The sequence below is a fragment of the Electrophorus electricus genome, chromosome 5 (genome assembly GCF_041902795.1).
Source record: "Electrophorus electricus isolate QZ-2024a chromosome 5, ASM4190279v1, whole genome shotgun sequence".
Taxonomy (NCBI): domain Eukaryota; kingdom Metazoa; phylum Chordata; class Actinopteri; order Gymnotiformes; family Gymnotidae; genus Electrophorus; species Electrophorus electricus.
This window is the reverse complement of record NC_137501.1, coordinates 12,089,262-12,114,665: the sequence shown is the minus strand read 5'-3', so window position 1 is coordinate 12,114,665 and position 25,404 is coordinate 12,089,262. Positions and strand designations below refer to the sequence as shown.

Sequence of the window (25,404 nt, the reverse complement as noted above, 5' to 3'; positions counted from 1 at the left end):
GGGTAACTTGTATTTAATGTGACCACAGTTGCATAAAGCCCTTGAATTTCAGTGTAGTTTTAACTCCTGTAACTAAAGCACTTGCAAGTCTCCTAATGTCAGTCTCTAATTCTCCAAATGTGTGATGTTTTGGGATGAATGGAAAGTGTTCAAAAGGTCTCTTAAATTAAATTATCTGCAGATGTTATAAAGTTGTGATGAAAAGAGCTTTGTCATATTTACACTTCAAGGTAATTTCTGTTTGCTTTGAGCAAAGACATTTTAAAGTATTTAGGTCTCCCCACCAACCCAAACAGGTTGTGTGAAATAAAAATAACGAGCAGGGTGTGGTGATTTTTTGCACAAAGTCACTTAATCTGTCTGTCATGGAGCAAAGATGAGATGGCATTATTTGCTTGTCGGGATAACGTCAGGAGTTTAGAGTCTGATGTGGCAGAGAACGTTTTGCAGCTCAACTGTCTCGGAGGTTACAAACATCTAACAGTTCTGATGTAACAGATATAAATGAATTGGATCTTTCTGTCCTATGGTGCCTTTATTGTTAACTCAGACAGCATTGACTTACATCCACATCCAGGGATGGGAACACTACAGTGATGGAGCAACTTCAGAATGGGATATCTGCATGAGCATTCTGTCCAATCGGCTCTATCCGTGATTCCCAGATAGACACACTGTAGTACATGGACCCCTGTCAGCTCGACAGGAAATTTGACAATAAAAAAATCTGAAAATTGTGTTCAAAAATTGTATATATATACTTCCTGTATTTTCTGTTTGTATCTTAATGTCATAAGAAATAATTATATGCAGTTATTACCTTGTCATTTGATTTTTCACCACTATATGGAACAGTAAGAATATTCCAATGAGTATTTATTTCTTGTGATTTTGAGTTGTAAACACCTTCTTATTCTTTATTACATCAATAACAATCCAGTTTAACAAAGAGCATCACACTGCATTTTTGCACCTAAACTGTTAAATACCTATGGGTAAGGTCTTGCTCTCACATGATTTTCACCAAAATAATGGAAAAGTAAATAGTCCAAAAGTGTTTAATTCTTTTGATTTTGAGATGAAAAGACCTCCACTTGCTTGAATGCATCAATAACAGTCCAATTGAACAAAGAAAATCACTCCACATTTTTGCCCCTACGCTGCTAAAATACATAAGGGTATAGCCTTACATTCATATATGATTTTTCACCAATATATGGAACAGTAAGAATAGGCCAAAAAGTGTTTATTTCTTCTGGTTATGAGTGAAAACACCTTTGTATGCTTTAATTCATCAATAACAATACAATTTAACAAAGAAAATCACTTTGCATTTTTGCACCTTAACTGTTAAAATACATTTGGGTATAGCCTTGACTTTCTTACACAAACTTCACTACATAAACCCTGACCTTCTTGTTTTCTCATTAAGAAAACAGTTTGGGATATTCTTAAAGTGTTTACTTCTTCCATCAGTGAATCAAAAGCATCATCATATGATTTAATATAGCTATAACATGAGATCTGTTGGTTGCTATGGCAACAATGAAGTTAGGAAACAATACATTTCAATAGTTTAATTTAAACAAAAATAAGTACAGCAATTTTCAATAATGATATTTTTACTTATGAGAACATATAACCTTTTTTTGAAAAAACAATCAAATACCACTGTAATGTTTTTAGTTGCTAACATTCTTTGGTGTTTGCTAAGGCACACGTAAGACACACACTAATAGTCACAGTCAAGTAAACAGAAGCATTTAAGACCCCCTGCTATACAACTTGTTCTTGTAGCAGCAAGTCTGAGGGTGTTTATGTTTTAAGCATAATTTATTATACTGCTTCTGTAAGAGTTTGATTTGATTTGTAAACAGTCAGAAATCTGTCATTTTAATAAATACATTTGTGAAACATGCATTGTGAAGCTCTGTCCTTAGACAGACATTTTAAAAGAAGTTTATATACAACGAACAATTTCTTATGAACCGGTGGTACTATGTTCCAAAAGACCATAATTTGTGTGCATGCGCCCCTGAGGTGACTGACTCATAATGCTTTGTGTATATCCATCAACTGCCACAGCTGTAGTTCTCAAATGGTTTACAGTCCAATAAGCTCACTATTACGGTTCACTTCATGCACACTTCTAAACAACACAAAATATATATTTTTTAAATTCTGATGAATTTCATTGTTATGAAAATGTCTCCAGGTCCAGCAGTGAAGCAGCCTTCCTCCTTTGTGACATAATGCTAAGCTAAAAAAAAACAAACAAACATATGAAGTCAGACAGGACCAGTTCTGAAGGTACAGCATGTGTATGTACCCACAAACGCTGTGCTCTCAACATGTTACAGGTGTACCTGAGGAGAGGCGGTTCAGGTGTTGCGTGTACCTGATGAGAGGCGGTGGAAGCTCTATGCTCAGCCTGATCCAGCCGTCTCTGTAGACGTTTGTTCTTCTCCTGATGTTCTGCTAACTGCTGCTCACACTGCCGACAAATGGCATCAGAACAACATGATAATGTTCACGTTATCAAACATTAATATGACGTGACATAATTCAAACAGCAACATAATGTGGCAACATTAAAACATGAAGGCGGAATGTTTCCTGTTGTTTTTGGTTTTATAACTGGGGTTATACATCATCAGCATCGCTACAGAGGAAAGGCACCTCGAGGACCTTCTCACGGTCCCCCTCCACCTGAAGCTCCAGTTCCTGAGTCCTCTGCTTCTGCTTGTTCAGCTCCAACCTAAAGCAGACACGTGCGCCCGTACACACACACACACACACACTTCAGCCTTTACTTAATATATAGAAGTTCTGCGTCCTCATTTTCCATCTTCTGCATGCTTCTCCTGGTTTGAAAGACAGAGCACATGAAACCCATGTTTTGTGCATCACTCAAGATGCATGTTAACCACTCAACACCCACCCTCTGTAGGGCAAATCTCACCCTCCCCTGCTGTACTTCCATCGCTGTTTTTCTACTGCGGAAGGGAGCTCGCCCACAGAAACGGAAACGAACCACCATGCGTTTCAGGCACTGGCTCCTAATATACGGGCCAGTCCAGCAGGCTGAGGTGTTCCTCCCACTGCTCCACAGTAGAGCACTTCTCCAGCCCTGCTTAGTCAGAGCACAGTAGTGCAGTAATGCCAACATGCTCTGTGGCTGTGCCGTTGCACGTGTTGACAGGTTCCGTCTAATCCTCGAGTGTGCCGTTGCACGTGTTGACAGGTTCCGTCTAACCCTCGAGTGTGCCGTTGCACGTGTTGACAGGTTCCGTCTAACCCTCGAGTGTGCCGTTGCACGTGTTGACAGGTTCCGTCTAATCCTCGAGTGTGCCGTTGCACGTGTTGACAGGTTCCGTCTAATCCTCGAGTGTGCCGTTGCACGTGTTGACAGGTTCCGTCTAATCCTCGAGTGTGCCGTTGCACGTGTTGACAGGTTACGTCTAATCTTTGACTGTGTTGTACATGTTGACAGGTTCCGACTAATTTATGTTTTTGTCCTAAAGTCAAATCATACGACTGTGCCACACAAATGCACAGGTTCACCCAATAGACCAATAGTCCAACAGTTCAATAGTCCAATTTGATATTTGTATAGTTCGTAAACCAGTAGCTGTAAAGGCACTCCATGAATGGGCCTGCCCACACGAGTAAGCACACTATGAGAATAGTGTATTAGCATACTTGACACCCTTATAATAAAACAAAGCCTTTTAATAATAATATAATAAACTAACAAGCAACCTCATTGCCAGAGAAAAGTCTTTTTCCTTTCAGAAACTTGGCAACAACCTGTGACTTGTATGTAAATATGTAGACTGCCCCGTGGCTACAGTAGTCCCTCATAACCCTGATTACAGGGAAGAGGGGGCGTGGCTTAGTTGAGGTTTATCATTGTGGTTTGACAGTCAAAGCACATTAAGTGTTCATTACTGCTCTGTCCCCGTTGGCCGACAGCCCTCGTAAACCCGAACTCACACTTATTACACCTCTTTGTTCTGCTGTAACGGCACCTGGGGATGCCGCCAGCCTCGATGATGCTAGTAACACCCATAGATACCCACAGAGTTCAAGTCCAGTAATAAAGTGTTTTAGCGTGACAGTATGGTGACTTTGCTATTCATGTTCATCTTCTTGATTCACTCTCTACTGGTTTGAACAATGTCTCGGTCTCTGGGATGTCTGGTCGTAAGATAATCGAGTGTACCTTTATCTTCAGTGCTTCACCCCCTTGAAGAAACTTTCTATCAGGAGTTCTTTCAAAAGTTCTGTCGCGGTCCTTCGGTCACTCTTGGTTTGCTCCTTCCCTTCAGTCTTCACCAGCACCTCATCTTCGGACAGAACGGTTTCCTTCTGTAACAACTCTTCCGTGATATGTCTGGATTATCTGATGATCGTCTCCTTATCCCAGCTAGCCTCTCTTGTTCCTGGTTCCACTCCGGACTAAAAGGTAACGACGGGCACTAACAGACATCTTGAGCTCCGCTCTAAGAAAGATTTCCGCTGCTATTTTGCGCAAGTACAGGGATGCCCTAGAAACCGCTCACTCCACCTCCTCCACCGCAGAGGGTTCAGGGACCAGGACTGTTAAACACCTCCTCCCTCCTCCTGTGTCAGCACACTCCGATAAAGCTGAGCAGCGGTGGGCCTTTTCTCCATTGCTCCGTTCCTTCTACGTGACCGTCTCACTCTCAGCTGTTACACGGTGCGGGCTTGTCTCTCACCTGTAGGGTTCTGTGTTCCACGCTGCTCATCTTGACACTCAGTTCTGGCGTTTCTTCCGACGGTGGCACTGGTGGCACTGCCGTGCTCCAGGTTGGATCTTACCAGTACGCATCAGTTTATCCCACTAGGATACACAAATCTTTATCCCACTAGGATACACAAATCTTTATCCCACTAGGATACACAAATCTTTATCCCACTAGGATACACAAATCTTTCATCTCTCCGACCAAGTGTGGCGTACCCCAGGGTTCAGTTCCTGGACCCCCTCTTTTCCTAACCTCACCTCCAGACTGGACTATACGTAACCATGACCTTAACTCTCGTTGCTAAGCGGATGACATTCCGTTATATCCACGATCACCTTCACATTTTCCTCCCAGTACGCTAACTGAACGCGCGCGCGTGCGTGCGTGTGTGTGCGTGAGACCTGAGTGAGGCGATCTTATTCTGGAAGGTGTGTGTGAGCTGTCTGGCTTCGTCTCTGTAGCGTTCGGTGGTTTTCTGCTGGGCGAGGAGGAGGCGTTTCAGACCGGCGCTGGAGGTCCTACTGCTCTCCTCCAGCTCCCTCAGCCTGGCCTCCACAGCCTGCTCCCGCACACACAGGTCCTGCTCCACACGGGACACCTGCACGCACGCGCGCGCGCACGCACACACGCACACACACACACACGCACACACGCACACACAGTAAATATTTACACATAACCCCAAATCAGAAATAGCTGAGACATGTTAAATTAAAATGAAAAATTATTTGTAATTATCTTTGACCTGTATTACCTGCATTTAAAACAATATAACAGCACATTTGATGTTTAACCTCACAAATATATTTGTTTATTTTGAAACCAGATACAGTCGATTGGCCAAATTTTGATTTAGTTTAAACAAAAGCTCCTAGCTGCTGAAATATTAAAGTGAATAAACACATCACTGCTATGGGCAGTGATCTGGCTCACTGGATCACTGATCTGGATCCATGATATGGCTCACTGGAACACTGAATCACTGATCTGGGTCGCTGGATCACTGATCTAGCTCACTGGATCAATAATCTGGCTCGCTGGATCAGTGCGGTTGGAGCCGATTGGGAGGAGTTTTAGGTCAGTGCTGTTGACCTCCAGTGTTAGTAATGTTAGCAGATGTAGTGGAAATGAAACCAGAGAAGTGAAATATGCAGTCCAAACACGTGGACATCACGTCCAGTTAGTGATCATACGGACCAGTACCGCACTGGTGTGTGTACCTGCTCCTTGGCCTGTCTCTGCGCGAGGACACACTCTTTGCGGAGTGTGTCCATGTCCTTCTGGAGCTGCTGGTTGTCCTGCTGCAGGCGGAGTCGCTCTTCACTGACGCTGCTGCTCTCCTCCCGTGCGCGCGCCAGCGCCACCTGCAGGCAGCGCACCTGCTCCTGACATCGCGACAGTTCCTCGCTGAATCTACATGCAAACACACACACTTTCTCCATCTCCTGTCTCTTCATGGTGGAGTGGGTGGTGTTGAGAGTGTGTGTGTTCTTACTCCATCTCCTGTCTCTTCATGGTGGAGTGGGTGGTGTTGAGAGTGTGTGTTCTTACTCCATCTCCTGTCTCTTCATGGTGGAGTGGGTGGTGTTGAGAGTGTGTGTGTGTGTTCTTACTCCATCTCCTGTCTCTTCATGGTGGAGTGGGTGGTGTTGAGAGTGTGTGTGTGTGTTCTTACTCCATCTCCTGTCTCTTCATGGTGGAGTGGGTGGTGTTGAGAGTGTGTGTGTGTGTTCTTACTCCATCTCCTGTCTCTTCATTGTGGAGTGGGTGGTGTTGAGACTGAGCTCCATCTCCTCTTTCAGTCTCTCTGCGTTTAAGCACCTTTGATGAAGAGCCTCAATTTTCCTCAGCTCTGGCTCCCCATAACGGCCCTCACTGTACAGCTACACACACACACACACAGTTCCTTTTTCGAAAAATTTACATTTACGCCATTTAGCTGACGCTTTTACCCAAAGCAACTTACAATTATGACTGAGTACAACTTGAGCAATTGAGGGTTAAGGGCCTTGCTCAGTGGCGGAGCTTGAACCAGCAACCATCCGATTGCAAGTCAAGTACCTTAACCACTGAGCTACCACTGCCCTGTGGTATCTTAATATAAATCTTAATATAACAGGTGGTTCCAGAGGAGGAACTCTTAATTTTCTAATTTTCAAGCCACAGCCGGGACCTCAACCTAAACCTCCACGGGGGGGTGCCCCTCAGCACTGACAGAGTACTCTCAATGAGCAACACGCACAGCATCTGCAACTAGGCTTTCATCATGTACAAATGTGTCTGCGTGTGTTACCTTCTCCAGTTCTTCTTCAACGGCTTTTCTCTCTCTGTGTGCTCTCTCAATCTGAGTTTCTTTATCTGCACATTCCTGAAAATGCCAAACATAACACTACAATCAATACCTCCACACAACACCTCACAAGACTATAATCAACACACACACACAGATTATGACCAATATGTCCAAACTTTTAGCACAACAGATAAAAGAGAGCAATCTCATTTAACCATTGCCTAATCCACATTAACTAAAACTGCAACTTAATCTCATTCAAACATAATCTCATATTGTTCAAATTCTTGGCTATGAAATCTTTTTTTTCTCCATAAAAAAAATATACAGTCAGTTCTGAACTTTTCTTTGTCAAAATCCAAAATAGACTATGGTGGTCAATTTGTGCGTGTGTATGTGTGTGCATGCATGCGTGTGTGTGTGTGTGTGTGTGAAGAGGGGCATTCTCACCAGCTGTAGAGCAGACAGTTCCTCAGCCAGACGATCAATCTGAGTGTTACACTGCTTACGTACTGCATCCACCTGCCACATGTGCGTACACACAGACAGAACACCACCATTATTACTGTTTTGTTTATACATTAAAAAAGTTATTTAGTTTGTCTAACTTATTATTGTACCGTGATATAAAGTAAGCTCTGTAAAAATTTAGACTAAAAAGTTTTAGGTAAATGTTGAGCGTTTGGTTTATACTGCCCTCTGGTGGCACAGAGGAACACCAACAAGCCGAATGCAATCTCTTCTCATGTCTGAGAGGAAGAAATGTAGAGGGGTAGGGTGCATGCTGGCATACATGCCTCTCTCCTGGTGCGGACGGCTGCCTCCTCCACCAGCTGCTTCATCCCTTCCTTCATCCTCTCCAACTCCTCCACCCGCTGCTTCTCCCGCAGCTGGGCCTGACGGAAGCGCGTGCACACACACACACACACAAAATATTCTATATATTACTACGGTATTATAACAGTCTTTCACACACTCCCACTGTATTGTGTTATTGGGTATTATAACACACCCACACATATCTGTGATATCTGACAGGAAGTACCATGGTGTAATTGCTCAGATGTTCTCACACTGTGTACGCGTAGGACAAACCAGCCTCACTACTGGGGAATGCAGGGACTGTGACGGGAGACCTGGTCTCCCTGCAGGGAGATGTTCATGGGAGTGTCTCACCTGGTCTCTGTGCAGAGACGCCTCCTCTGCCAGCTGCAGGGAGGCACGTACGTGGTTAAAGGCCTCAAACTTCTCCTCCTCCAGGGCGGCGCAGCGGGTCTGCAGGTCGCCCACCTGCCTCTCCCACCTCGCACGGTCCCGTCGCACACACTCCGCCTCCTGAGCCGCTGCCTTCAGCCTGAATGCCCAGGACACAACCAACGCGCATGTCACCTGTGTGTGTGCGCGCGCACGTGTGCATGTGTGTGTGCGCGTGTGTGCAAGACGTGCCTGTTCTCTGACTGATTTAGCACTGCCTGTAACTGCTGAAGTCTGTGATCAGACGCTTGTTCTCTACCATGAGCCTCTGCTGCGTCTTCTTCCTACACACACAATTTATATTTTATACACACACACACACACATATTTATACACACACACACACATTTATACACACACACACACACACACACACATTTATACACACACACACATATTTATACACACACACACACACACACATATTTATACACACACACACATTTATACACACACACACACACACACACCCTCCTCTGCATCTGGTCCTGAATACTCTGCATGAGTCTGGTCATCTCGTCCACCTTAACTGTAGCCACCCGCAGATCCTGCTTGGCTTGCCTGACACACACACACACACACACACACACACACACACACACACACACACACACACACACACACACACGTGTTTTGCTAATGCTCATTAGATTGCTGGGATGATGTTAAAACAGCTATGGTTTGTAAAGTGTTTTTTTTAATTTTTTTTATTTTTATATGATTTATATCATTTATTTGACACTTTTATCCAAAGCAATTTACAATCATGACTAAACACAACTTTGAAAGGCACAAACACCAGCCAGATAAGAGAGAGATACACACTGAGGGCAGAGAGGTCAAAGGTCAGTGGACATGCATGGGCCAGGTGAGGGCGTACCTGAGTTGGCTGCGGAGCTGCTCCAGTTCGCCATTCTGCTCTGCTACCGTCTTCAGGAACTGGTGATTCGTCTGAGTGCGACACAACACACAGGAGCATTTTATGGACATGTTCACTAACACAATGCAGCAGGTGTGAAAAGTAAATGGAAGAGAGAGAGAGGGAGAGAGAGAGAGAGAGAGAGGGAGAGAGGGAGAGAGAGAGAGAGGGAGAGAGAGAGAGAGAGAGAGGGGGGCTCCTCCTTCATTCATTAAACATTTATGTTTAGTGTATCTTTACTTCTGCATGACAGACTGAGATGATACGAACAAAAGCAAGAACAAAACCCCTCAAACAGGTGGTGTTGCTCCCTGTGTGTGTGTGTGTGTGTGTGTGAGTGAGAGAGTGTGCATATGTGTGTGTGTGTGAGTGTGTATGGGTCTCTATGTGTGCGCACGTGTGTGCGGGGGTTTGGGGAGAGAGACAGAGATAGAGAGAGAGAGAGATTGTGTGTGTGTGTGTGTGTGTGTGTGTAAACCTATATGTGTTGCGTGCGTGCAAGTGAGTGGGTTTGGGTGTGTGCGCGTGTGAGAGTGAGTGTGTATCTGTGTAGGTGTGTGTGTCATTCAAATTCCCAGCAATTTTATTTTCTTGGTTCCTCATGAGAAATGCACAGTAAAACCCGATAGAGGGCGTGGCCTTACCGATTCCAGGTTCTGATTGGTTGCCTGGAGTTTCTGGGAAAGCTGCTGGGCCTGTGCCAGCTGATTCTAGAAAAGAAAACCACAGAACCAAAGTCCACAGTATTTGTAAGTATGTGAGCGTGCACGTAGACCTGTACACGTAGACGTTTGGCTGTGTGTGTGCGCGTGTGTGCGCACGTAGACCTGTGCACGTAGACGTTTGGCTGTGTGTGTGCGCGTGTGTGCGCACGTAGACCTGTACACGTTGACGTTTGGCTGGGTGTGTGTGTGTGTGTGTGCACGTAGACCTGTACGCGTTGACGTTTGGCTGTGTGTGTGTGTGTGTGTATGCACGTAGACCTGTACGCGTTGACGTTTGGCTGTGTGTGTGTGTGTGTGTATGCACGTAGACCTGTACGCGTTGACGTTTGGCTGTGTGTGTGTGTGTGTGTGTATGCACGTAGACCTGTACGCGTTGACGTTTGGCTGTGTGTGTGTGTGTGTGTGTATGCACGTAGACCTGTACGCGTTGACGTTTGGCTGTGTGTGTGTGTGTGTGTGTATGCACGTAGACCTGTACGCGTTGACGTTTGGCTGTGTGTGTGTGTGTGTGTGTGTGTATGCACGTAGACCTGTACGCGTTGACGTTTGGCTGTGTGTGTGTGTGTGTGTGTGTGTATGCACGTAGACCTGTACGCGTTGACGTTTGGCTGTGTGTGTGTGTGTGTGTGTGTGTATGCACGTAGACCTGTACGCGTTGACGTTTGGCTGTGTGTGTGTGTGTGTGTGTATGCACGTAGACCTGTACGCGTTGACGTTTGGCTGTGTGTGTGTGTGTGTGTGTATGCACGTAGACCTGTACGCGTTGACGTTTGGCTGTGTGTGTGTGTGTGTGTGTATGCACGTAGACCTGTACGCGTTGACGTTTGGCTGTGTGTGTGTGTGTGTGTGTATGCACGTAGACCTGTACGCGTTGACGTTTGGCTGTGTGTGTGTGTGTGTGTGTATGCACGTAGACCTGTACGCGTTGACGTTTGGCTGTGTGTGTGTGTGTGTGTGTATGCACGTAGACCTGTACGCGTTGACGTTTGGCTGTGTGTGTGTGTGTGTGTGTATGCACGTAGACCTGTACGCGTTGACGTTTGGCTGTGTGTGTGTGTGTGTGTGTATGCACGTAGACCTGTACGCGTTGACGTTTGGCTGTGTGTGTGTGTGTGTGTGTATGCACGTAGACCTGTACGCGTTGACGTTTGGCTGTGTGTGTGTGTGTGTGTGTATGCACGTAGACCTGTACGCGTTGACGTTTGGCTGTGTGTGTGTGTGTGTGTGTATGCACGTAGACCTGTACGCGTTGACGTTTGGCTGTGTGTGTGTGTGTGTGTGTATGCACGTAGACCTGTACGCGTTGACGTTTGGCTGTGTGTGTGTGTGTGTGTGTATGCACGTAGACCTGTACGCGTTGACGTTTGGCTGTGTGTGTGTGTGTGTGTATGCACGTAGACCTGTACGCGTTGACGTTTGGCTGTGTGTGTGTGTGTGTATGCACGTAGACCTGTACGCGTTGACGTTTGGCTGTGTGTGTGTGTGTGTATGCACGTAGACCTGTACGCGTTGACGTTTGGCTGTGTGTGTGTGTGTGTATGCACGTAGACCTGTACGCGTTGACGTTTGGCTGTGTGTGTGTGTGTGTATGCACGTAGACCTGTACGCGTTGACGTTTGGCTGTGTGTGTGTGTGTGTATGCACGTAGACCTGTACGCGTTGACGTTTGGCTGTGTGTGTGTGTGTGTATGCACGTAGACCTGTACGCGTTGACGTTTGGCTGTGTGTGTGTGTGTGTATGCACGTAGACCTGTACGCGTTGACGTTTGGCTGTGTGTGTGTGTGTGTGTATGCACGTAGACCTGTACGCGTTGACGTTTGGCTGTGTGTGTGTGTGTGTGTGTATGCACGTAGACCTGTACATGTTGACGTTTGGCTGTGTGTGTGTGTGTGTATGCACGTAGACCTGTACATGTTGACGTTTGGCTGTGTGTGTGTGTGTGTGTATGCACGTAGACCTGTACATGTTGACGTTTGGCTGTGTGTGTGTGTGTGTGTATGCACGTAGACCTGTACATGTTGACGTTTGGCTGTGTGTGTGTGTGTGTATGCACGTAGACCTGTACATGTTGACGTTTGGCTGTGTGTGTGTGTGTATGCACGTAGACCTGTACATGTTGACGTTTGGCTGTGTGTGTGTGTGTATGCACGTAGACCTGTACATGTTGACGTTTGGCTGTGTGTGTGTGTGTATGCACGTAGACCTGTACATGTTGACGTTTGGCTGTGTGTGTGTGTGTATGCACGTAGACCTGTACATGTTGACGTTTGGCTGTGTGTGTGTATGCACGTAGACCTGTACATGTTGACGTTTGGCTGTGTGTGTGTGTGTATGCACGTAGACCTGTACATGTTGACGTTTGGCTGTGTGTGTGTGTGTATGCACGTAGACCTGTACATGTTGACGTTTGGCTGTGTGTGTGTGTGTATGCACGTAGACCTGTACATGTTGACGTTTGGCTGTGTGTGTGTGTGTATGCACGTAGACCTGTACATGTTGACGTTTGGCTGTGTGTGTGTGTGTATGCACGTAGACCTGTACATGTTGACGTTTGGCTGTGTGTGTGTGTGTGTATGCACGTAGACCTGTACATGTTGACGTTTGGCTGTGTGTGTGTGTGTGTATGCACGTAGACCTGTACATGTTGACGTTTGGCTGTGTGTGTGTGTGTGTATGCACGTAGACCTGTACATGTTGACGTTTGGCTGTGTGTGTGTGTGTGTATGCACGTAGACCTGTACATGTTGACGTTTGGCTGTGTGTGTGTGTGTGTATGCACGTAGACCTGTACATGTTGACGTTTGGCTGTGTGTGTGTGTGTGTATGCACGTAGACCTGTACATGTTGACGTTTGGCTGTGTGTGTGTGTGTATGCACGTAGACCTGTACATGTTGACGTTTGGCTGTGTGTGTGTGTGTATGCACGTAGACCTGTACATGTTGACGTTTGGCTGTGTGTGTGTGTGTATGCACGTAGACCTGTACATGTTGACGTTTGGCTGTGTGTGTGTGTGTATGCACGTAGACCTGTACATGTTGACGTTTGGCTGTGTGTGTGTGTGTATGCACGTAGACCTGTACATGTTGACGTTTGGCTGTGTGTGTGTGTGTATGCACGTAGACCTGTACATGTTGACGTTTGGCTGTGTGTGTGTGTGTATGCACGTAGACCTGTACATGTTGACGTTTGGCTGTGTGTGTGTGTGTATGCACGTAGACCTGTACATGTTGACGTTTGGCTGTGTGTGTGTGTGTATGCACGTAGACCTGTACATGTTGACGTTTGGCTGTGTGTGTGTGTGTATGCACGTAGACCTGTACATGTTGACGTTTGGCTGTGTGTGTGTGTGTGTGTGTGTATGCACGTAGACCTGTACATGTTGACATTTGGCTGTGTGTGTGTGTGTGTGTATGCACGTAGACCTGTACATGTTGACGTTTGGCTGTGTGTGTGTGTGTGCACGTAGACCTGTACGTTGACGTTTGGCTGTGTGTGTGTGTGTGTGTGTGCACGTAGACCTGTACATGTTGACGTTTGGCTGTGTGTGTGTGTGTGTGTGTGCACGTAGACCTGTACATGTTGACGTTTGGCTGTGTGTGTGTGTGTGTGCACGTAGACCTGTACATGTTGACGTTTGGCTGTGTGTGTGTGTGTGCACGTAGACCTGTACGTTGACGTTTGGCTGTGTGTGTGTGTGTGTGTGTGCACGTAGACCTGTACATGTTGACGTTTGGCTGTGTGTGTGTGTGTGTGCACGTAGACCTGTACATGTTGACATTTGGCTGTGTGTGTGTGTGTGTGTATGCACGTAGACCTGTACATGTTGACATTTGGCTGTGTGTGTGTGTGTGTGTATGCACGTAGACCTGTACATGTTGACGTTTGGCTGTGTGTGTGTGTGTGTGTGTGTGTATGCACGTAGACCTGTACATGTTGACGTTTGGCTGTGTGTGTGTGTGTATGCACGTAGACCTGTACATGTTGACGTTTGGCTGTGTGTGTGTGTGTATGCACGTAGACCTGTACATGTTGACGTTTGGCTGTGTGTGTGTGTATGCACGTAGACCTGTACATGTTGACGTTTGGCTGTGTGTGTGTGTATGAACGTAGACCTGTACATGTTGACGTTTGGCTGTGTGTGTGTGTGTGTGTGTATGCACGTAGACCTGTACATGTTGACGTTTGGCTGTGTGTGTGTGTGTGTGTGTGTGTATGCACGTAGACCTGTACATGTTGACGTTTGGCTGTGTGTGTGTGTGTATGCACGTAGACCTGTACATGTTGACGTTTGGCTGTGTGTGTGTGTGTATGCACGTAGACCTGTACATGTTGACGTTTGGCTGTGTGTGTGTGTGTATGCACGTAGACCTGTACATGTTGACGTTTGGCTGTGTGTGTGTGTGTGTGTGTGTGTGTGTGTGTATGCACGTAGACCTGTACATGTTGACGTTTGGCTGTGTGTGTGTGTGTGTGTGTGTGTATGCACGTAGACCTGTACATGTTGACGTTTGGCTGTGTGTGTGTGTGTATGCACGTAGACCTGTACATGTTGAAGTTTGGCTGTGTGTGTGTGTGTGTATGCACGTAGACCTGTACATGTTGACGTTTGGCTGTGTGTGTGTGTGTGTGTATGCACGTAGACCTGTACATGTTGACGTTTGGCTGTGTGTGTGTGTGTGTGTATGCACGTAGACCTGTACATGTTGACGTTTGGCTGTGTGTGTGTGTGTGTATGCACGTAGACCTGTACATGTTGACGTTTGGCTGTGTGTGTGTGTGTGTGTATGCACGTAGACCTGTACATGTTGACGTTTGGCTGTGTGTGTGTGTGTGTGTGTGTGTGTGTATGCACGTAGACCTGTACATGTTGACGTTTGGCTGTGTGTGTGTGTGTGTATGCACGTAGACCTGTACATGTTGACGTTTGGCTGTGTGTGTGTATGCACGTAGACCTGTACATGTTGACGTTTGGCTGTGTGTGTGTATGCACGTAGACCTGTACATGTTGACGTTTGGCTGTGTGTGTGTGTGTATATGCACGTAGACCTGTACACGTTGACGTTTGGCTGTGTGTGTGTGTGTGTGTGTATATGCACGTAGACCTGTACACGTTGACGTTTGGCTGTGTGTGTGTGTGTGTGTGCGTGTGTGTGTGTGTGTGTGTGTATGCACGTAGACCTGTACATGTTGACGTTTGGCTGGGAGTGTGTACCTGTATGTTTTGCTTTTTTGGCTAGAATTGTGATTGTATGTATGTGAGTGTTTTTGTGTGAGTGTGAGACGTGTGTGTATATGTGTGTAAACCTGTACGTGTTGCCATTCAGCCGTGTGTAGCTGACTGTCTCTCACAGTACTCTGGTAAAGTTTCTGCAATCGGTCGAGTTCCTGTGTAGAAACCTGCCAAACCTGCAGGGCCTTCTCCTTCTCCTGGAGAGAGAGAGAGAGAGAGAGAGAGAGAGAGCGAGAGAGAGAGCGAAAGAGAGAGACAGACACAGAGTATGAGTGACAGGTAGGCAAGAGTACGAGACTAATAAAACCTCCCTGAAATATATATAACACGTATATATTATACATTACATTGTGAATAAAAAGCAGCACATACAACTTATAATAAAATTGCATTCATATGAGTGAGGCACAGATCACACACACACAAAACACCAAAGCACAGGAACAGAAGGTTGACAAATTAATATCTCATTAACCTCAGGTGTCAAGTGTTACAATCTAATCTGTCATGCTCTCTGTCTCTCTCTCTCTCTCTCTCTCTCTCTCACACACACACACTCACTCACTCACTCTTCTGTTGATGACTGACATACTAATGTGCCATCAGTTTCATATGTCAAGTGTTTCATTCCAATCAGCAGAAACAGGTAGAGAGTCCTTCAGTCTGATTTTAGCAACTCCACTGGTGCCCTCCGGTACACACAGCAAAGAGAAAACAGCGCACACACAAAATGTGTATATATTATAAGAAATATATTATACATACATACACACACACACACACACACACACACACACACACACACACACACACACACACACACACACATAAATAAATACAAATATAAAACACACACGGTCCAAACAGCAGACATGTAGTAAAGGCAGCTGAGCAGAGATTAGAAGAATAAGAAGGAACTGGATTATACACTCTCCACCACAGGCCATCCATCAGGCCCCAGTCCACCTGTTACAGGTGTAGAATAAGGAGCAGGCTCCAGTCCACCTGTTACAGGTGTAGAATAAGGAGCAGGCTCCAGTCCACCTGTTACAGGTGTAGAACAGGAAGGTATGTAAAGCATACAGCAGAAGGAAAACGAAGCCTTTACCAGATCTGAGCAAAAAAGGGAGACGCATTATATTTGGGGAGGGATATGATGTTCTCGATCAGTGTAATTACCTCAACAGCACATTTCACCTGCTCTTCCAGGTTGCTAATGGTAACCACATCCGTGGCAACATCCCCTTCCACTCCCACAGATAGAGACTCCAGTTCCCTCTCTACGGAGATGCGCTTTTCCGTATGCAGGCTGCAAACACATGTGTACACATGTACAACAAATTTAGCTGTGTACAAAACAACAAATGGGTAAATACCCCCCACCAAGTCTTTGTGCAGAGAAAAAAAACAAAACATACATGTGCATACATGCATGGCTTGCACACACACACACACACACACACACACACACACACACACACACAGACAGACAGACCTGTTCCTCCATGTTACACTATGTGATATACACTTGCATGTACACAAAAAGGTGAACATCCAAGGACTTCCTCCCAGCTGGATTAGTGTTAAAGCCACTTAGGCTCACAGTGTTAAATTTAAAGATTCCGTTACCACCTTTAGCATTTAGCATGCTAGTCCCAGTCATATAAACCAGAATATCCAGCTAAGAGGAAAGAGTCCAGTATTCCTCTAAACTCCGAAAATAGACTGTTGCACAGAACAGAGCCTAGGTCAGTCCAGAACAGAGCTTAGGTCAGTCCAGAACAGAGCTTAGGTCAGAACCCAGTACAGAATCTAGCTCAGAGTGCATTACAGAGTCCAGAACAGATAAACTGAAGGTAAACAGGAAGTGTCTGTAAAACCCACCAGCACCTGCTGCCACTGAGCATTTGGGTTTTTTTGGTCTGACTCTCTCTGGACCTGACTCTCTCTGGACCTGACTCTCTCTGGACCTGACTCTCTCTGGACCTGACTCTCTCTGGACCTGACTGGGTGTGTTATGCAGAAGTGTGCAGAGAAAAATCACAACGAGGATTCATTCATCCCTTACCGCTCGTTCTCTCGGATCACCTGCTCCAGGCTGGCCTTGACATCCACCATCTGCCTCTGTCTCGAAGTGCATGCACGCACACGCACACACACACACACACACACACACACACACACACACACACACACACACACACACACAGGCTGCTGACTCACTCTGTGGGAATGACTACACATCAGGTTGGTTCTTGCGGGACAGCTGGTTATCAACATTCATTTTGGAAACACATTTATATTCATTGGCATTAAGGTGGAGTATTATGAGATTTGAAACACTGCTGTTCTTATATACATACTAAAAGCAAACAACCCTCCCCCCCAAACAAACGTCACTCATCTACTAACCGCTCAACATATTCAAAAATCTAAGAGTTTTTTAAATCTTTAGATTTTTTTTAATGTTTATTTCTTTGGCAATGGGTTTTCTGTGAAAACCTTCCCAGCTAATTTAAGTCCAAAGTATGAGAAGACGGAGGAACACAAACAGGGAAACGCTTTGATCTTCCAAGGCTGTGTTTTTAAAACCAGTTTAACAACCAAATAAATAGTGTTCCCATTACTGTTGTAACAGGCCCCATAATGGGGTGGTTTCTCAGACCAGTCTAACCCTGGCCATAAAAGTGGACGCTGTCATCCTTCATCTATCTGCTCTCCTGCCGTGAACACACTACTGGAGAAATGAAAAGGTTTTTGTTCAGGTGCAGGGTTCATAGCCGTGGACCCTCAGGGACCCTCGGGGACCTGGAAACGTCCCTCCCCGTTCATGGCACACGGCATGCTGTACGTCCTCAAAACACGTGTCCATCTGATGAACACCCAGCGTCCCGTCTCTTCATACGTACTTCACAAACATCTGCACACCAGCATGGAAAAACCCAGTATGGCAAAACCAGTATGCCTAGCAATGCAAAACGGTGCTGCTATGTACACGACTGTCCGTGGTAGGGCCCAGGCGTCCTGTATCAGACTGTCCTGTATCAGACTGTCCCTGGGAGAGCCCAGGCGTCCTGTATCACACTGTCCTGTATTAGACTGTCCCTGGTAGAGCCCAGGTGTCCTGTATCAGACTGTCCCTGGTAGAGCCAAGGCATCCTGTATCAGACTGTCCTGTATTAGACTGTCCCTGGTAGAGCCCAAGCATCCTGTATCAGACTGTCCTGTATTAGACTGTCCCTGGTAGAGCCCAAGCATCCTGTATCAGACTATCAGACTGTCCATGGTAGAGCCAAGGCGTCCTGTATCAGACTGTCCCTGGTAGAGCCCAGGTGCCCCATGTCAGACTGTCCCGTATCAGACTGTCTCTGGTAGAGCCAAGGCGTCCTGTATCAGACTGTCCCTGGTAGAGCCAAGGCGTCCTGTATCAGACTGTCCTGTATCAGACTGTCCCTGGTAGAGCCAAGGCGTCCTGTATCAGACTGTCCCTGGTAGAGCCAAGGCGTCCTGTATCAGACTGTCCCTGGTAGAGCCAAGGCGTCCTGTATCAGACTGTCCCTGGTAGAGCCAAGGCGTCCTGTATCAGACTGTCCCTGGTAGAGCCAAGGCGTCCTGTATCAGACTGTCCCTGGTAGAGCCAAGGCGTCCTGTATCAGACTGTCCCTGGTAGAGCCAAGGCGTCCTGTATCAGACTGTCCTGTATCAGACTGTCCCTGGTAGAGCCAAGGCGTCCTGTATCAGACTGTCCTGTATCAGACTGTCCCTGGGAGAGCCCAGGCGTCCTGTATCACACTGTCCTGTATTAGACTGTCCCTGGTAGAGCCCAGGTGTCCTGTATCAGACTGTCCCTGGTAGAGCCAAGGCGTCCTGTATCAGACTGTCCTGTATTAGACTGTCCCTGGTAGAGCCCAAGCATCCTGTATCAGACTGTCCTGTATTAGACTGTCCCTGGTAGAGCCCAAGCATCCTGTATCAGACTATCAGACTGTCCCTGGTAGAGCCAAGGCGTCCTGTATCAGACTGTCCTGTATCAGACTGTCCCTGGTAGAGCCAAGGCGTCCTGTATCAGACTGTCCCTGGTAGAGCCAAGGCGTCCTGTATCAGACTGTCCTGTATCAGACTGTCCCTGGTAGAGCCAAGGCGTCCTGTATCAGACTGTCCCTGGTAGAGCCAAGGCGTCCTGTATCAGACTGTCCCTGGTAGAGCCAAGGCGTCCTGTATCAGACTGTCCCTGGTAGAGCCAAGGCGTCCTGTATCAGACTGTCCCTGGTAGAGCCAAGGCGTCCTGTATCAGACTGTCCCTGGTAGAGCCAAGGCGTCCTGTATCAGACTGTCCCTGGTAGAGCCAAGGCGTCCTGTATCAGACTGTCCTGTATCAGACTGTCCCTGGTAGAGCCAAGGCGTCCTGTATCAGACTGTCCTGTATCAGACTGTCCCTGGTAGAGCCAAGGCGTCCTGTATCAGACTGTCCTGTATCAGACTGTCCCTGGTAGAGCCAAGGCGTCCTGTATCAGACTGTCCTGTATCAGACTGTCCCTGGTAGAGCCAAGGCGTCCTGTATCAGACTGTCCTGTATCAGACTGTCCCTGGTAGAGCCAAGGCGTCCTGTATCAGACTGTCCCTGGTAGAGCCAAGGCGTCCTGTATCAGACTGTCCTGTATCAGACTGTCCCTGGTAGAGCCAAGGCGTCCTGTATCAGACTGTCTTGTATCAGACTGTCCCTGGTAGAGCCAAGGCATCCTGTATCAGACTGTCCCTGGTAGAGCCAAGGCATCCTGTATCAGACTGTCCCTGGTAGAGCCAAGGCATCCTGTATCAGACTGTCCTGTATTAGACAGTCCCTGGTAGAGCCCAGGTGCCCCATGTCAAGACTGTCCCATATCAGACTGTACCTTATAGAGTTTCAGCTGATCTTCCATCTGCTTCATCTGTCTGTCATACTCCGCTATCAGAGGAGGCATGAGGCTAAAACACACAGACAAACACAAACAACACACTTCAGTTCATAGAGACCAGGCTGGCAGTGTACAAAACCATCATGAGGCTAAAACACACACACACACATATCAGGCTGGCGGTGCACAGAACCATTATGAGCGGTCTGTAAGTCTGTAAGAATGGCCTTCCGTTCGCTCAGTCTTAAGAGATTGTGTGTACAAACTCACCTTTTGTCTGTCAGCCAGGGTCCTGCAGAATCAGAGCCCATGTATTCAGTCTAAACACAATAACGAGAGAAATTGGCACTCACAAAATTGTACGGAGAAACGCAGCAATACAAGAGCGCCACCACAGAGAAAAGTGTACTCTAACACAGAGGTACTGTGCAAACTCTTACAATCCTCACATGCTTGTGCCACAAGATCCCTGATTTCACACCCATCTTATACATAATCCAAACATAACCTCTTCTTTAAATCAATTAGATAGTTACAGTTCTCACTGAACCAACGTGACCTTGGCCAGAAGTACCTGCTTAAACCAGGCAGCGGAAGAAGCATCCTGACAACTACCAAGTGCTGAATTCAACCGGTTCACTAAAAAAAACCACAAAAAAACCACAGCCTTTTCCATGTACATATTAAACAGACATTTAAACAGAAGTGCTCCAACGCAAGGTTAGTACCGACGTAAAACAAGCACCTTCTTACCTTGATCTCGGAGGAACTCGGTCTCTGAAGCCATTTTGGGATTTGATCTATAAAAGGAGGAATCTAGTTAGTTAGTTAAATAACAAATTATTTCCCTCGTTTTATACATTTTGTTAAATGCACAAATGCTTGTGAGTTAACGCACAGCGGGGCCAAAGTCTGAATGCACTGCCAAGAAATGTAAAGACGTAAAAAAAAAAAATCGTTTACGTCATGATTTAATACACCACCTTACACAGCCGACAGTTATCACTCTAGAGTACACAAAACTACTTTTCGTTCCTTGAGAAATCCGAGCATAACACCGCACACCCAGACGCCTCGTCTACGCCGCGTCTGCGCTTCCATTGTTGTGACGCCACAAACTGAATTCCCAGCGCGTGGCGTTCGCGCGTGACAGCATTTGACGTCATTAACTGTCGCGATTCGGTCGCTCACGCGTTTCAACTTCCCAGCAGAACCGCGGGAAGCACGTGACCGCCGCGTGGGTCACGGGACTCACGCGGACGGAGGTGCGTCTTTATTTCGCTTCGTCTTAGCTAGCACGGTTGTGAAGAACCCATCCTCGCTGGGTTAACTCTAGGAGCCAGATTACAATGTCGGACCGACGGTGCGTAATGCAAAATAAGACAAAAAAAGAAAAGAAAAATAAACCACGGGGATAAAGCTTAAGAGACGGACACGGAGAGCAGCTGGGTCCGCCTCGGCGGTTACCAGGCGAGGCTCAGAGGAGCTAATCTGGCTAGCAGCTAACTGCAGCACTGATTTAGCCGGAGAGCAGCTGCGTTTAGGATTACGGCCTCGCTTTACGCCATAACACTGCCATGACATGTTCACTGCCATGTTAAGACGCTGAGCGCGTCCACGTTCAGGGACGCGCTTATGACGGCCAAGTGCAGCGGCTCTACCTTTCGAATCCTTGCGCCTCCTGTTTCGACGGCGAACCCCACAGCCAATCAGGTTGCGCTTTCGGCCACGCCGCGCGTCTGGCTAAAAGAGCCCCCCCGACAACTTTCAAATCTGTGTTGGTTCCGCGTTGGTTTAAGTTTATTTCGTACCAGTTTTGCGATTTGCAGGTACGTTATGTGCTATAACAGTATTTGCAAATAAACGAACACAAAACATGTTTTCACTTTCTACAGACGGCGTTTATTGACTTAATAATATTTCTGTCTGCACCAAGACGTGGTTTACACAATCCAGGAAGTGTTTGCCATTGAATGAATCATGTTATCGTTATCACGTTGAGTCGTGCGTTCTCGTTATGATATCGTTATCAGCTGTAGTCTATAACTGTTGACGGGCAGGATCTGCTCAGATTCGTCCTGACCTGAGGACATCGCACCTGCTGCGCAGGTAAGCGTGAAAAAGCTGCAGCAGATACGCATCCTGTTTACCAACTCCGACTTTCCTCTTCAAACCTCTCGCTTTCTTGTTTACTAGGCTTTCAGGGATTGAAATGTTACATCCTGGCACGGATGCCATCACTCTCTGCAGCATTTAAACTAAATCAGCTTTTGATTTTCAAACAAATTTTGGCCGAGACGTTCTAAATATTTATTAACGTAGCAAACCATGGATTTTGAAGACGTGAAAGTACTTATACTTCCACACATAATGAGGACATTTGTTCCCTCTTCAGATGGAGTTCAGCATTGAACAGACGTGGGACAGTCTCCCTGTGGGTCATGAACCGGTGAAGATCTGCTTCTCCCCCGGTGAAGGCGGTCTAAACATGGTAGTGGACGCTCCTTTTTTCGGCGACCCGGCCGCACCTCCCGGCCCGCCTGGCCAGCCGTTCCCGGGGCTCTGGGACTACGAGGGTAGGGCCTTGGTTAGCGCCAAGCTGTTTTGTGTGAGATTTGATCAAAAGTACAAAGATCATCGCAACACGTTGATGGGAATAACAGCCTCAACACTTCCTCTTGTGGTTAAAATGATCATAACATTGTATTGCTTTGGGGAAGAGAGGGAAAATGACACAAAGGAGGATTTCTCTGGTTAGGCAGATAAGTTCAAAATTGAGGACTGTCCAAAAGGAATGTCCCTCAACTCTTCTCCTATTGGACGGTCTTGACTTTGGGCTTAAGTTACCTGGCCGAACTGAGACACGCTGATTTGTGGAATCCTGGATTGTCTTCTGTCTGGAAGAGTAATCCAGTGTGTGCAAACACAGGCCTCAGAGCCTCTCAGACAGCACCAGGCTGCACCAGACATCCAGCGTTAGTCAGTCAGTCAGTCATTGGTTCAAGTATGGTGGTGCAGGTATGTTCGGGTATGGGTGGCTCAGGTATGGCTTGAGAGCTGCAGTAGAGAAAACTTACGGACTGTCTGGGGCTTTCCCTGGAGTGACTCGACTTTCAGTCGGTGTCTAATCTTTGAACAGCACAAGCTGAACACCAAAGTAAACGGACCTTCAACAATAAGTCTGTGACTGATCTGAGAACAGCATGTGAATATTGTGTTGGTGTTTGCAGTGGCCGAGTCCTTCTTCCTGAACAGCACAGATGAGAAGTATCTGGAGGTGGAATTGTGTCCGTGAGTGCCACTATTTCCCACTTATCGACCTTTGACCTCTCTCCCCTCCTCTCACCCATCAACTCTCTCACCTCCCTCCCCCCTTGTTCTGTTCTGTTACTGAACGCGGCTGTAACTTTACAGACACGGACAGCATCTGGTTCTTCTGCTGAATGGGAAACATAATGTGCTTATGGTGAGAGAACAATGTGTGTGCGTATAAATTTTTTTTTTTTTTACCCAAACTCTGAAACAGGAAGGAATAATGCGGCTTCGCTCTCACCAGGCTATCCTCTTTCTTCCAGCAACAACTCCCTCTGTCGTTCAGTGTGGCAGTAAGCGGAGTCAGGTGGCACGGGCAGGCCCTCCTGCCCTGGAGGTATTTCCCCCCCGGCATTGATAAGATGAACTCCTATGCCATCCATGGCTCGGGGGCAGGAAGGCGCTACGAGGCGCTCTACCCGGTTCCCCGAGAGGACCTGCACGAGGGACAGAGCCCAGACTTGTGAGGCCTTTTGCTTTCAGACGCCTGCCTTTGATGGGAGCGGTTCTGTGTGTGTGGTGTGTCCCCCGGTGAGGGAGTGTCATTAACTGGGTCACGTTGTAACGTGGGGAGAAGAGACTTGCAGGGTTCCGTGCTTTCACGGCACGCAGTCGGCTCGGGGAGAAATCGCACCGTAACTCTCTGTGGTTAAGTTCTTAAATACTTATTCCAGTTTTACTGGTATTCAGTTCTTGACATGATTCATTTCCATCAGCTATACGACGACACAATATTCTTTTTCTTTGTTTAAGAAAAAGAAAAGGTATGCGAGTCGTGGTATTGTGGGTTTAAAGATCTGACCCATCTCCTGTAGGCATCTGAGCAAGTCTACTCTGTCTGCCCTGATAACCCTTATGACTGTAGTTCCAAAGTATGTCTGTTGAGTCTAAAAATTGCTTAGTACTCTACTGTGATATAGCAATGTTTTTTTTAATAACACAATTTGACACTTTTTAATAATACCCTATTGGAATATGGAATTATACAATTTTAATATTGTGACAGAATGAACAGGGAAAAAAAGCTGTCCATGTAAAAGTGCTTATGGAAAAATAATAACCTTTTTCCATCTCCAATCCCATCATGCGAGCGTTATAGTAAACAAACATTAAAGTCACTTGAGTTTATTTTATTTTTTTTTCCATTTCAGTCACCGCCTGGAGTACTTCCAACCCTTCAGCCTGCAAAGCATTATGGGAGAGAGCTGGGTCCAGCCCGAGTCTGATCTGTGGGACACAGCAAGCAGATGAACGGCTGATCTCAGACCTGTAAACGCAGACGGGACGCCGCTCACCTGCATCCAGAACGCCTGTTGTAAACTGCTCCTGAACAAAGTGCTTTGCAGTCTTCTCAAAGTTAATGGCGATTATTACCTTTAATGTGGCTCTAATGGCAGTTAGATGGAGTTGGCCATTAGACATGGGCTCCATCAATAATCCAGCTGTAATCTCAGTTATGTGGATGGTGTTTCTACGTTAATGATGGCAATAAAATGAACCATCGAGAATTACAGAGCAGGAATAAACAAGGCTCAGGAATGTCTAAGTAATAAACCAACACAATTTATGGCCTAATTGAGTTTTCTCTCTCTCTCTCTCTCTACTAAAGCAGATTAGCAACAGTTTACTTAATTTATTCTAAACAGAAAGGTCTGAATTAGCAGGTTAAAGACATAAAGAGCTCTTGCTACCGCTCTTCTCGCGGTTGCTTCTGCACTATAAATGCATGAATAAGCGCTGAGCTCGCGGGGTTACGCACATTTGGCGCATGCTGGTGGCCTTTTTTGTTTCCTCGACTACGACACTTCAAGGAACTTATATTGCACTTAATTTCTCGCCTCCTCCGGATCTTCGGACGCTCATCTCCTCCCTTGGTCTTCCTCGATGTCTCTGACACGTCCATCGACTCGCTCCGCTCCGCCGCTCGTTATGGCGCGCGCTAATCCGTTATTGAGCTCTATCCGGCTTAATTGGCGAGAGCGCTCTTTGAAATCTGCGAGTG

At 46.7% G+C, this 25,404-nt stretch overlaps 2 protein-coding genes across 7 annotated transcripts; one reads left to right on the top strand and one right to left on the bottom strand.

Annotated features, from left to right (window-relative positions):
* Positions 1-1,231: 1,231 nt before the first annotated feature.
* Positions 1,232-21,803, bottom strand: sclt1 (sodium channel and clathrin linker 1). Of its 5 annotated transcripts, none has more exons than XM_035529909.2 (22): positions 21,752-21,803; positions 20,844-20,890; positions 20,665-20,729; positions 20,361-20,410; positions 20,088-20,160; positions 17,264-17,319; positions 16,375-16,504; positions 15,270-15,392; positions 9,883-9,948; positions 9,200-9,270; positions 8,790-8,880; positions 8,512-8,603; positions 8,242-8,419; positions 7,863-7,961; positions 7,516-7,587; positions 7,066-7,140; positions 6,510-6,655; positions 5,993-6,185; positions 5,174-5,370; positions 2,680-2,758; positions 2,399-2,494; positions 1,232-2,260 (listed from the first exon to the last, which is right to left on the bottom strand). In XM_035529909.2, the coding sequence occupies exons 2-22, from the start codon at positions 20,875-20,877 to the stop codon at positions 2,198-2,200; spliced, it is 2,049 nt and encodes a 682-aa protein (XP_035385802.1). In that variant the 5' UTR covers positions 20,878-20,890; positions 21,752-21,803; the 3' UTR covers positions 1,232-2,197. The 5 variants fall into 5 exon arrangements, with proteins under 5 accessions (XP_035385802.1, XP_035385804.1, XP_035385803.1 ...); XM_035529911.2 differs by lacking the exon at positions 21,752-21,803 and adding an exon at positions 21,074-21,209; XM_035529910.2 differs by lacking the exon at positions 21,752-21,803 and adding an exon at positions 20,989-21,172.
* On the top strand, positions 21,345-24,977 carry c5h4orf33 (chromosome 5 C4orf33 homolog). 2 transcript variants are annotated; one of them, XM_035529915.2, is made up of 7 exons: positions 21,345-21,453; positions 22,124-22,199; positions 22,486-22,666; positions 23,321-23,381; positions 23,505-23,556; positions 23,666-23,865; positions 24,554-24,977. In XM_035529915.2, the coding sequence occupies exons 3-7, from the start codon at positions 22,486-22,488 to the stop codon at positions 24,651-24,653; spliced, it is 594 nt and encodes a 197-aa protein (XP_035385808.1). In that variant the 5' UTR covers positions 21,345-21,453; positions 22,124-22,199; the 3' UTR covers positions 24,654-24,977. The 2 variants fall into 2 exon arrangements, with proteins under 2 accessions (XP_035385808.1, XP_035385807.1); XM_035529914.2 differs by lacking the exon at positions 21,345-21,453 and adding an exon at positions 21,784-21,919.
* The last annotated feature ends 427 nt before the right edge of the window (positions 24,978-25,404 follow it).